A 12,364-nucleotide genomic window follows, 5' to 3' on the forward strand; every position below is an offset into this window, starting at 1 on the left:
CTGAAGCAGGAGAATCACTTGAACCCGGGACGTGGAGGTTGCCGTGAGCCGAGATTGCGCCACTGCCTTCCAGCCTGGGCGACTGAGCGAGACTGCATGTCAAAAACAAAAACAAACAAAATAAATAAACCATAACCACAAGAAAAAACAAACCGAAACGTCTGCTGCTCGTCCAAGCTAGGCTGAGGTTCGCCGTGGCCCAGTGCTGTGGGTGGATAATGGAAATGCATTCCCCGGAGGACCATTTCCTTCCCTGGAGACAGAATTGTTCTTTAAAGCTTTCTTCACAAGTGTCGTTTCCACAGCAACGCAAAGATTGACTTCTTGCCAAGAGCTTGTCTCAGGCCCTCTAAAGCCATTCTTTCCTCTTCACCTGTGCAAGCACTTTGGGGCAGGTGCCTTGGGGGTACGTCAACGGCACTTTCATTTTAATTTTCCTTTCTAGAATAGACCTGGGAGTCAGGAAACAATTTTAATCATCTGAACGTTGCACGGTTTTGACAACAGTGTCTGCAGGGTGTATCCTGAAGGTGGTTTCCGCGGGCAGCCGCGTATCGCACGAGCTTTCTGCTAACTTGAGATGTGTCCTAGTCACGTATCCAGAGTGCTCAGCGGGCAGAGGTGGCCGCCAGAGGAACGGAGTGCAAAGGCGCTCACTCTCGAATGTTCTCACAGCTTGCTGGGAGCTCGCGCTCTCTCTGTAGGTCTGTCTGTCTGCGCCTCTCTCCCTTGTCTCTCTCTGTCTCTCTCTGTCATTCTATTCTTCTCTTTCTCTGTCTCCTGTTTGCTTTCTCTCCCTCTGTGTCTGCCTGCCTCCCCCACCCCGTCCCTCTCTCTCTCTCTCTCTCTCTCTCTCTCCCCCTCTCCCTCTCTCTCGTTGAGATAGAGTCTTGCGCTTCTCGCCCAGGCTGGAGTGCAGTGGCGCAATCCTGGCTCACTGCGACCTCCACCTCCTGGGTTCCAGCGATTCTCCCACCTCAGCCTCCTGAGTAGCTGGGATTAAAGGCGCCTGCCACCACGCCCAGCTAATGTTTGTAGTTTTAGTAGAGATAGGGTTTCATAATGTTGGCCAGGCTGGTCTCGAACTCCTGACCTCAAGTGATCCACCCGCCTCAGCTTCCCAAAGTATTTGGATTACAGGTGCCAGCCACTGCCCCCAGCCTCTCTCTTACGCTCTTTCTCTATCTTCACCTCTCTCTCTTTCTTTCTTCGTGTGTGTCTCTCTGGCGCACTCTCTGTCTCTTTCAATCTCTGTGCTGTTTCTGTGTCACAATCTCCGTCTCTGTGTCTCTCTCATTCTCCCCTCTGTATTTCTCTTTCTCTCCCATTCTTTCCCTCTCTCTGTCAGTTTCCCTATCTTCTGTTCTTTCTTTCTCTCCCTCTTTTCTCTCTCTCCCTGTCTCTCTCTTTCATGCACGCACACACGCGGACATACACATTCTCCCTCTCTCTCACACAACACACACACACGCACACACAACACACATGCATACACACAGACACACACAGATTCTCTCCCTCGCTCTCTCTCTCACACACACACACACAACACACACACACACACACACACACACACGCAGAATAATGTCACTCCATCCTCTTTTACTGTAGGTCTTAGGGGAAGATGGAAATCTGCCTCATACAAATAAAATAGGATTTCAGGTCTCCAGAGAGGAGCTCCATACCTGCGTAATGACGAGGAGATACTGACATTTCACCTTCATTTTTAAACTGAAAAATAAATAGAAACAAGAGGGGCAGGGAGTGAAACCCATCTGCCCTACTTCTTAATTCTGGCAATTCCTGCACCCCTCTTCCTTCCCTCTGGAATGCAGAGAGCACAGAGGCCGTCAGGAGCTTCCTCCCTGCCCAGGAGTTTGCCTGGGGTGGCTGCATCAGCTCTTGGCCCCAAGAATTGGCTTCCTGTGTACCAGGACAGAAAGTGTACCGGGACGGCTCTTGCTGCCTGCAAGTGTGGGAAGAATGTCCACCGGCTGCCTGGATCACGGAGGTTCTGGCTTCCTAGTGTAACCGGATCCTCAGCTTGGGCTCCGGGCTCAGGTGCTTGGCTTCCCTTGCTCGAAGAATCGAAGAATCGAGCAGAGAGCCTAACCCCCATGGTGAGTGTCCCAGCTGCAAACAAGAGTTCACGGACCGGCACAGTGAGCAGGGCTGAGGAGTGTCGACCAAGCGAAAGTCAAAGCTTCCAGATGATGGAAAGGGACCCGAGTGGGTTGCCATTGATAGAGCTGCTGGGCTTATTATGTCCCCAAGTAATTCTGAGTTGCTGAGTGTTTGCCCCTAGTCCTATGTGGGGAGGGCACTTGTGACCACGAGTCACCTACTGAGTGTTTGCCCCTAGTCCTGTGTGCGGAGGGGGCTTGTGACCACGAGTCGCCTACAAATATTTTCTTTAAGTTTGCAATTTTATGATTTCTTTCTTCCGTATAGATTAATGTTACTCATCAATTGTTCCTGTTTTCCTAGCAAATTTCTTCTGCTACCTTTTTTTTCAGAATTTCTATCAGAACAACATACATTTCACAAAACAAATCACCTCAGACTCTTTGTCCAACCAGTCTGTATCAGGGCACCTACCTGTTCGTTCAAAGCCTAAAAAAATTTTCTAAGAAAATTAGAAATTAGAAATTAGAAAATTTTCTAATTTTCTGTGCCCCCATCTACCCTTTCTTCAACTCATTTGTTCGTTATTTTCTTCTATTTTTCTTATAACCATTGGTCTGATTAGACCTAATTTCCTTGATTAAATTGTGATAATTAATATCTCTCAGAAAATTATTTCCTTGAGATTTTCACATTTTACTTACGAATGTAACGTATTATTAGGGCACTAAGAAACAGAAACCTCTCATTTTAAGCCCTTTTCATACAGCACAGGGTTCCCTATTTGTCATTTTGCATGTCCAGCCTCATTAAATATATTATTCACAGTCTTTTCTGGGACCTTGTTTCTGCTCCCTCCCTCTCTCCCTTTTCCCTCCCTCCCTTCCTTCCTTCTTCCCTTCCTCCTTTCTTCCTTCCCCCACAATGTTGGTTCTGTTCATTTCTCCCTGCCTATCTAGGAGTTCTTGAAATAGGATATTGTGTTACCCTGAAGAAAACGCTTTGGAAAATGCCACATCGCATCTTAATTTCATGTCGGTGCAGCATTGGGTTCATGATTTTCCAGTTAGCCCCGCTGGGTTATGGGGTTGGTCACACAGATGCAAACCGTGTCCTCACAGGTGATGACCTTGTCCCTGCATCCATGTTTTACACTTGAACCATAACTGTCTTGTGTGACTAGGGCCCTCTCTTTGCTTCTTTGGCCAATAAATGTGAATGTTTTAACAACTGTAATTCCTCCTGTTTAATGCTCTGTATGTTCACTGTCAAGACACAGATGTCACTTTTTTCACATGCTCTGAATGTGGTCTTCCAGGAGGAGGCCAGCATTGTGGTTTTATGTCATTGCCAGTAACTGGGGTGCCGCCATCGGCTGAAGCTCTGCTGCTTGGTTCTTCCCTTTTCTTGGCACATGCATAGCTGGCATACAACATCTTGTTCCATGAGCGACTTGGCAGACACGCCCAAACACTGTCACTTCCATTTCTCTAAATTATCTAAATAGAATGAAAGTATCCTTTTTTTAAATTGCATTTTGGGTTTTGGGGTACATGTGAAGAACATGGAAGATTGTTGCATAGGTACACACGTGGCAGCGTGATTTCCTGCCTTCCTCCCCATCACCTATATCTGGCATTTCTCCCCATGCTATATCTCTTTTTTTGTTATTTGTTTTTTTGAGACGGATGCTCTGTCACCCAGGCTGAAATGCAGTGGTGTGATCTCAGCTCACTGCAACCTCCACCTCCTGGGTTCAAGCAGTTCTCCTGCCTCAGCCTCCTGAGTAGCTGGGAATACAGGCTCGTGCCACCATGCCAGGCTAATTTTGTATGTTTAGTAGAGATGGGGCTTCACTGTGTTAGCCAGAATGGTCTCGAACTCCTGACCTCGTGATCGGCCCACCTTGGCCTCCCAAACTGCTGGGATTACAGGCATGAGCCACCGCGCCCAGCCCCAAACGAAGGTATCCTTGAAGGACCTCCAGGTGGAATGAAAAAACATTTCCCAAGTCTTCTTGAGATTCTCCTGTGTTAGAGTCCCTGGCTCCCTCTCACGGTGCCCTGGGGAAGGGGCACAGCTTCTACAGGGGTTGGGTTCCAGCTGAATGCAGCCACAAAGCTCTTAGCAAGTATGATTTCCTATGTCCTGTGGGCACACCACGCTGGCATCTTGGTGAAATGGGCTTGAAGCCTCATACTCTTTTTATTATTATTTCTTGTTTGTTTCTGTTTGTTTTCCTTTCTTACTCTACTTTAACTTCTGGGCTACATGTGCAGAATGTATAGGTGTGTTACATAGGTATACACGTGCTGTGGTGGTTTGCTGCACCCGTCAACCCATCATCTACATTAGATATTTCTCCTAATTCTCTCCCTCCCCAATCCCCCCACCCCCTGGTATCCCTCCCCTACCCCCCCACCCCCTGACATGCCCTGGTGTGTGATATTCTTGCATTCTCACTGTTCAACTTCCACTTATGAGTGAGAACATGCGATGTTTGGTTTTCCGTTCTTGTGTCAGTTTGCTGAGAATGATGGTTTCCAGCTTCATCCATGTTCCTGCAAAGGACATGAACTCATCCTTTTTGATGGCTGCATAGTATTCATGGTGTCTATGAGCCACGTTTTCTTTATCTAGTCTATCATTGATGGGCATTTGGGTTGGCTCCAAGTCTTTGCTATTGTGAACAGCGCCATAACATGGCCTTGGATTCTCCTTCCTCAGTCTCCTGAGTAGCTGGGATTACAGGCACCCACCACCACACCTAGCTAGTTTTTGTATTTTTAGTAGAGAAGGGGTTTCACCATCTTGCCAGGCTGGTCTTGAACTCCTGACTTCGTGATCTACCATCCTCGACCTCCCTAAGTGCTGGCATTATAGGCGTGAGCCACCATGCCCAGTCGCTCAGGGTTTTTCTGTTTCTCACATCCCCACAAGTATTTCTGGGGAAAATTACAGTGGAGTATCGGGAATTCCTATCCAGACGGCAGTGTGCTCAGAAGCAGCGCTTCCAAACTGTGGCAAAACTGCCTCCCCAAATCTGCAGGAGGTTGATAACTGCCGTAGATACAATAAAAATGAATTAGAAAAAAAAAAAAAAAAAAATGCTTTTAAGAAATTTAAGAAACATCCAAACTAGAAGCTCCCAATGTGTCTTTTTTAAGCCATTGGACGGAGCACAGCCTACGTGACTGTCATTATTTTTTCTTAAGTTTCTAAACATTGACTTGCAATTTCTGAGCATGGCTCATCACAGACAGTTTGCAGTAATGGTTCGCAGGGCAGCAGCCATCTGTACACTCCACTGCAAGGGACTCCAATTCAGGAGCATGCAGACCATCATTCCATCCGGTGTTTTACTTTTTTACTTGTATTTTTGAGACAGAGTCTGGCTGTGTCACCCAGGCTGGCGTGCAGTGGCGTGATCTCAGGTCACTGCAACCTCTGCCTCCCAGGTTCAAGCGATTCTCCTGCCTCAGCCCCCCAAGTAGCTGGGATTTCAAGTGGCTGCCACCATGCCTGGCTAATTTTTGCATATTTAGCAGACACCGGCTTTCACCATGTTGGGCAGGCTGGTGTCAAGTTCCTGACCTCAAGTGATCCACCTGCCTCGGCCTCCCAAGTGCTGGGATGACAGGGGGAAGCCAGTGTACCCGCAGTCCCCAGCCCCGCAGCCGTATTTCTCTAAGGAAAATATTGAAAGTACCATTTCCTTTCTCTTGATGGCTGGTGAGCTGGCACAGACAGGCTTCATTCTCCATGAGAAAGATGCTCTTATATTATCATCAAACACTCCTTCCCAGAGGAGGTGGAAGGATATGTTCCAAACTTTGGGCTTTGCCTGCCACCTTGGGCTGACTGGTGGGTGTTAGGGTAATTCAGGTGCGCTAGATCAGCCAGACACAACAAAACCTAAATGCTGTGTCTCAGCCTGAGGTCTGTGCTGCAGAAAGCATCATCTCTTATGATCGCGGGCCCATGCCCACCTCTGTTCTAGGGTCCTGGAACCCCAGGGATTGATCTGAGTGTGTTACCAAGAGCTAGATGAGGCCAGGCGCAGGGGCTCACGCCTGTCATCCCAGCACTTGGGAGGCCAAGGCAGGCAGATCACGAGGTCAGGAGTTTGAGACCAGCCTGGCCAACACGGTGAAACCCCGTCTCTACTAAAAACACAAAAATTGGCCAGGTATGGTGATGCACACCTGTAATCCGAGCTACTCAGGAGGCTGAGGCAGGAGAATCACTTGAACCCACGTAGTAGACTTTAAGTTCTGACATACATGCGCAGAACGTGCAGGATTGTTACATAGGTATACACGTGCCATGGTGGTTTGCTGCATCCATCCCCCCGTCATCTGCATTAGGTATTTCTCCTAATGCTCTCCTTCTCCAATCTCCCCACCCCCTGCTATCCCTCCCCTAGCACCCCACCCCTCAGACCCCAGTGTGTGATGTTCCCCTCCCTGTGTCCATGTGTTCTCATTGTTCAACACCCACTTATGTGTGAGAACATGAGGCGTTTGGTTTTCTGTTCTTGTGTCAGTTTGCTGAGAATGATGGTTTCCAGTTTCATCCATGTCCCTGGAAAGGACATGAACTCATCCTTTTTTACGGCTGCATAGTATTCCATGACGTCCATGTGCCACATTTTATTTATCCAGTCTGTCCTTGATGGGCATTTGGGTTGGTTCCAAGTCTTTGCTATTGTGAATGGTTCAACAGAGTCTCAATCTGTCCCCCAGGCTGGAGTGAAGTGGTACGATCTCAGGTCACTGCAACCTCCACCTTCCAGGTTTAAGCAATTCTCCTGCCTCAGCCTCCTGAGTAGTGGATTACAGACACCCGCCACTGCGCCCAGCTAATTTTTGTAATTTTAGTAGACACAGGGTTTCACCATGTTGGCCAGGCTAGTCTTGAACTCCTGACCTCGTGATCCAACCACCTTGGCCTCCCAAAGTGCTGGGATTATAGGCCTGAACCACCATGCCTGGCCACTAAACGTCCTTAACACAATTGAACACATTGCTTTCAGAGATGCAGACTAAATGGGAATTGAGAGAGGAGCTAAAGGGTAGAATGGACATGCCGGATACAATACACATAAACCTACCTCTCTGCCTGTGTGATGTCACAAAGGTGTCCCTGCGTCTTTCACTCTCTAAAAGAGTTATCTCTGGCCGGACACAGCAGCTCACGCCTGCAATCCATCCCTTTGGGAGGCTGATGTGGGAGGCTCACCTGAGCTCAGGCATTCGACAGCAGCCAGGGTAACATAGCGAGACCCTGTCTCTAGAAACGTAAATGTAACAAAATATAAAATGCCCTCTTTTATATTCTACTGCAGAAGAAGGGAGTCCTCGCTTCTGAGTCCTTCTGTGCTTCTGTTACATATTCTGTGTAACAAAATAACAGACTCAGAGGCCTGGGAAGGGCTCATACTTACTCTCCCACAGCTTCTGTGCATCCGAAGAGTAACTGACTTCTCTCTTCTGGGTCTCAGTAGGCTACAACCAAAGTGTCACTCGGCCTGGGGTCCTCTCGGGACCTCAGGATCTTCTTCAAAGTTCACACGGTTATAGGCAGAATCCAATTCCTCGGAGCTGTAGATCTGGGGTTCTGAGTATCACTCTGGCTTTTGGACAGGGGCTGTTCTCAGCTCTTAGACAGGCCGTGCCCAGGTTCTGTCCCCAACACGCTCTCACAAAATGTCAGCTCACGTCAAGGTAAGGAGGAGAATGACATGCCCCACATGCAGTTAACGGAAGGGGATTATGTAAGAATGTGACTCATTGGTGGTGTCCCTAGAGTATGATGTCCTCATTGTACCCGACTGACATGTCCAGTTAACTGTTACTTCCTGTCCAGATGCTGTGGCTTATGCCTGTAATCCCAGCATTTTGGGAGGCTGAGTAGGGTGGATCACCTGAGGACCAGCGTTTGAGATCATTCTGGCCCACACGATGAAACCTCATCTCTACTGAAAAAAAAAAAAAAAATCAGCTGTGCATGGTAGCATGTGCCTGTAATCCTGCCTACCCAGGAGGCTGAGGCAGGAGAATCGCTGGAACCCGGGAGGCAGAGATTATGCCACTGCACTGCAGCCTGGGAGACCGAGCAAGAGTCTGTCTCAACAAGAAAAGAAGAAAAAGTGTCACTTCCTAGGTCAGATTGAAGTTGACCTGTTTAGAAATTTTGTTAATCTCTGCAATAGGTTCGAAGATAACCACATATTCTTTTTGTGTGTGTGTGTGTCTTCTTCCAGTGGAATTTTTGTACTGTGACCTGGCTTCGATGGCGTCCATCTGGCAGTTTGTCCAGAAGTTCAAGATGAAGAAGATTCCTCTCCATGTGCTGGTTAACAACGGTGAGTCCTGGTGAAATTGCTGCATCCCAGAGGCTAATTTGGATGCAAGCGGGAACTCTAACTTCCATGCGAGAGACGCGTTTGAGCAGAACAGGATCGCTGTGGCGGTGACTGCACACACCTGCTATTTGTAGTCACTGCTTCACTTCACCCATAGCTCTGGAGGAGTGTCACCCATATTAGCATGTGACTTTCAAATAATGGTAAATGTGATAACGTGTTATATGCGATTGACACGTTGACTGGCACTTTGACTAAAGTGTATTATGCACATGCTAAGGGCTGGTGTTTTCCCAAATGTTGTCTTACAGGATTATGCCCACACTCCCCCAAGAGTCACTATTTGGGCTCTAGGAGGTCAATACTGTTTATCTTCTGATTTTACACATCACTCTGATCCCCGCTAGAGTCATTTTTTTTTTTTTATAAAAGTTACACGGACCCCTCCACACTGAACACGTACAGTTACTGACATCTCCAAACTAAGTATAAATACATAGAACCAAAGCCCTCAGAAATGCACCAAGAACACATGTGTGCTAGTAGAATGTAACTCATCATGTTCAGAGCAGGTGATAAAATGGAAATTTAGAGAGGAAATGAATCATGAAATTAATACGGTGGATAGAACAGACGTAAGTCAAGCAGTGAGCTCATAGACAAAGCACATTCCTTTCAAATACATGAAATATTTATCAAATTATTGATACTTTACATGGCAGAGAAAAAAAGTCACCAAAATGGCCTTGTGATTATCCATGTAATTACTCAGTTACCCACATAGACCATTAAAGATTCTTACTCAATTCTGCAAACCCCTTTTGCTATCTAAGGCACTATTGTCATTAGGATATGGACACACGTGTAAGGAGGGAGAGAGCATTATTCTTTCTACGAAAGTTGTAATGCTTGTCTGTGTCCAGCTGCTAAGATATGACACCTTCCATTTAATGTTTTTCTCTTTTTGTCTTGATGTGTTTTGTCTTTTTCTATAACATTAATGGGATTGGAGCACATGGGGAATAGCATATGAACAACTTTGGGTCTACAATTGTGTCTCCCACATGGGATTAGGACGTGGACATCTTTGGGGCCATTATTCTGTCTCCCACATGGGGATTAGGACGTGGACATCTTTGGGGTCATTATTCTGTCTCCCACATGGGGATTAGGACGTGGACATCTTTGGGGTCATTATTCTGTCTCCTACATGGGGATTAGGACGTGGACATCTTTGGGGTCATTATTCTGTCTCCCACATGGGGATTCAGACGTGGGCATCTTTGGGGCCATTATTCTGTCTCCCACGTGGGGATTAGGATGTGGACATCTTTGGGGCCATTAGTCTCTTCCCACATGAATCATGTGCACCTGGACATTGTTGGGGAGGCAGCAGTGGAGGAAGGGTTTACGGTGTGCCTGCATAAACTGGTTATAAGGAATGTATGAAAGAAATCAGGAACAATAAACTGTGGAAGGCCGCAGGAGGCCTCTGGGGAAGACGGCCTCTCTATTGCTAGCATGTTCCCAGGAGCAGAGTGACCTAAACTCGGGGCCTTCACCACCGCCATTATGAGTGATGTCCCCTGACCCCACTTTCAATCTGAATCTGTCTTTTTGTCATTCCTTTGTCCACACTCACCTCAGGGTACCCATGGGTGGGGTGTGCAGCTGGCTCCCCACAGACATCTTGGGTGTGCATTACTTAACCTGCCATAGCCACCTGCTCTGCACCTCACCTACTTTAGTTGCAGGAAAAATACAATAATAAACCAGATTCTTGATCTCCTGGAAGTCGTAGTCTCAAAGGAAGCAAGCTCAATAATTATTCCGTGAAATGTCCTGCCTTAGAAAACACACCTCTTGCAGTGTGAGAACATAGTCACAGAAATACGAAGAAGACTGCATCCCAGTCACAGCGCTCCCTGGAATTTCCCCGCCTGTGCTGTCCAGGAGATGATAATGGGCATCCATTTGTTACAAGAGGGTGGCTTGAAATCACATGTGGTGCTTTCTTCCTTGTATGTTTTTTTCCTACCTTTCAGGAGGTTGGCCTGGCTGCGGCTTCCCTGGGCCCCCTGGAGGTTTATGTGGCTGGCTAAGGACATCCACATTTGTCATGTCCCTGGGGTCATTGCTGAGAGGAGCTCAGTTGCAGAGGATCTTGATTTTTTTTGAGATGGAGTCTTGCTCTGTCTCCAGGAAGGAGTGCAGTAGCGCAATCTCGGCTCACTGCAACCTCCGCCTCCCAGGTTCAAGCGACTCCCTTGCCTCAGCCCCCTGAGTAGCTGCGACTACAGATGGCCACCACCATGCCCAGCAAATTTTTTCTATTTTAGTACAGCCAGGGTTTTACCGTGTTGGCCAGGATGGTCTCCATCTCCTGACCTTTTAATCCACCTGTCTGGCCTCCCAAAGGGCTGGGATTACAGGCATGAGCCACCGCGCCCAGCCCAGATTTTTTTTTTTTAACCTCTCTGGGTTCACTCAGAAGCTTCCAGAAAAGAGCTGGAGACTCCACTCCTGGAGGCTTTGTTGAATACCCATGGCACGCTCTCCACAAGAAGATGGAAAAACAGAGAGGGGTGTGTCATTGACAAATCCTCTTGATTCTCTTGGAAAGGCAGCAGAACCACGGAGCTCACTGAGGCCCATGGGCTTGGACGGGGGCCTCCCGAGATACCCAGGGTGGATGGAAAGCCACAGGAGTAGGAGTTCATCGAGCCAAAAGTGGGCAAGATGCACAGTCAACGCTGGGAAGGGATGCATCACCAGCCCGTCTCCTGGAGGCTTGGGCCAGGTGAACCTTGATTTAAAGAAGAAGTAAAGAAGTTTCTCACTTGTCGCATGCTTGCTTTATGCATCAGAATTCATCCTCATTGTGTGCAGCTGAGAAAGCTGGATTCTACATAGTCGATGCTAGAAATGGATTCATCACCAGCTCATGTGCTGGAGGCTTGGGCCAGGTGAACCTTGGTTTAGAGAAAAAGTAAATGATTTTTTTTTTCATTTGTTGCATGACTTGTTCTATGCATCAGAATTCATCTTTGTTGGGTGCAAATGAGATTGCTGGATTCTATGTTTGCGATATTGCTGGTGTCAACATCTGTGAATAGTTTCCACTTACAGGCAGCCTTGGAAGGACTCCAGCAGTGGTACTTTTAGTGTGTAAGAAGCTAGCAGGGGTCTGCAGATTTCCCCCAAGCAGGGCTCTCTGACCTCTAGGTCATCGTACATGTTAGGACCCCACCCGCACAGCAGGAGGTGAGTGACAGGTAAGAAAGCAAAGCTGCCTCTGTACTGACAGCCGCTCCCCACTGCTCTCATCAGCACCTGAACTCCACCTCACGTCAGATCAGCAGCAGCATTTGATTCTCACAGGAGCACAAATGCTACTGTGAACTGTGCATGCAAGTGATCCAGGCTGTGTGCTCCTTATGAGAATCCATTGCCGGATGCTCTGTCACTGTCTCCCGTCACCCCCATATGGGACTGTCTAGTCAGGAAAACAAGCTCAGGGCTCCCAGTGACTCTACGTGACGGTCAGTTGCAGAATTATTTTATTATGTAGTGCAATGTAATAATAAAAGACACAAAATGCGTAATCAATGTCATGCCCTTGAATCATTCTGGAACCACCCACCCCCCTCCCACCTCCACCATCACTCTTCACAAAATTATCTTTCACTCACCGAGCGCAGTGGATCACATCTGCAATCCCAGCACTTTGGGAGGCCAAGATGGGCGGATCACGACGTCAGGAGTTCGGGACCAGCTTGGTCAACATGGCAAAACTCCGTCTCTACTAAAAATATGAAAAGTAGCCGGGCGTGGTGGTGGGTGCCTGTAATCCCAGCTACTTAGGAGGCTGAG

At 47.8% G+C, this 12,364-nt stretch overlaps 1 protein-coding gene and 1 pseudogene across 2 annotated transcripts in view; both read left to right on the forward strand.

Annotated features, from left to right (window-relative positions):
* LOC108296367 overlaps positions 1 to 2,026 on the forward strand; it is a 12,521-nt pseudogene extending 10,495 nt beyond the window's left edge.
* Positions 1 to 12,364, forward strand: part of DHRSX (dehydrogenase/reductase X-linked) — a 210,240-nt gene that overhangs the window by 132,723 nt on the left and 65,153 nt on the right. For both annotated transcript variants that reach the window (XM_037735027.1, XM_017518853.2), the window contains exon 4: positions 8,390 to 8,491. In XM_037735027.1, the coding sequence (XP_037590955.1) occupies positions 8,390 to 8,491 (102 nt within the window). The remainder of the gene's footprint in view (positions 1 to 8,389; positions 8,492 to 12,364) is intronic.

This window comes from Cebus imitator, unplaced genomic scaffold (genome assembly GCF_001604975.1).
Source record: "Cebus imitator isolate Cc_AM_T3 unplaced genomic scaffold, Cebus_imitator-1.0 Scaffold708, whole genome shotgun sequence".
NCBI classification, from domain to species: Eukaryota; Metazoa; Chordata; class Mammalia; order Primates; family Cebidae; genus Cebus; species Cebus imitator.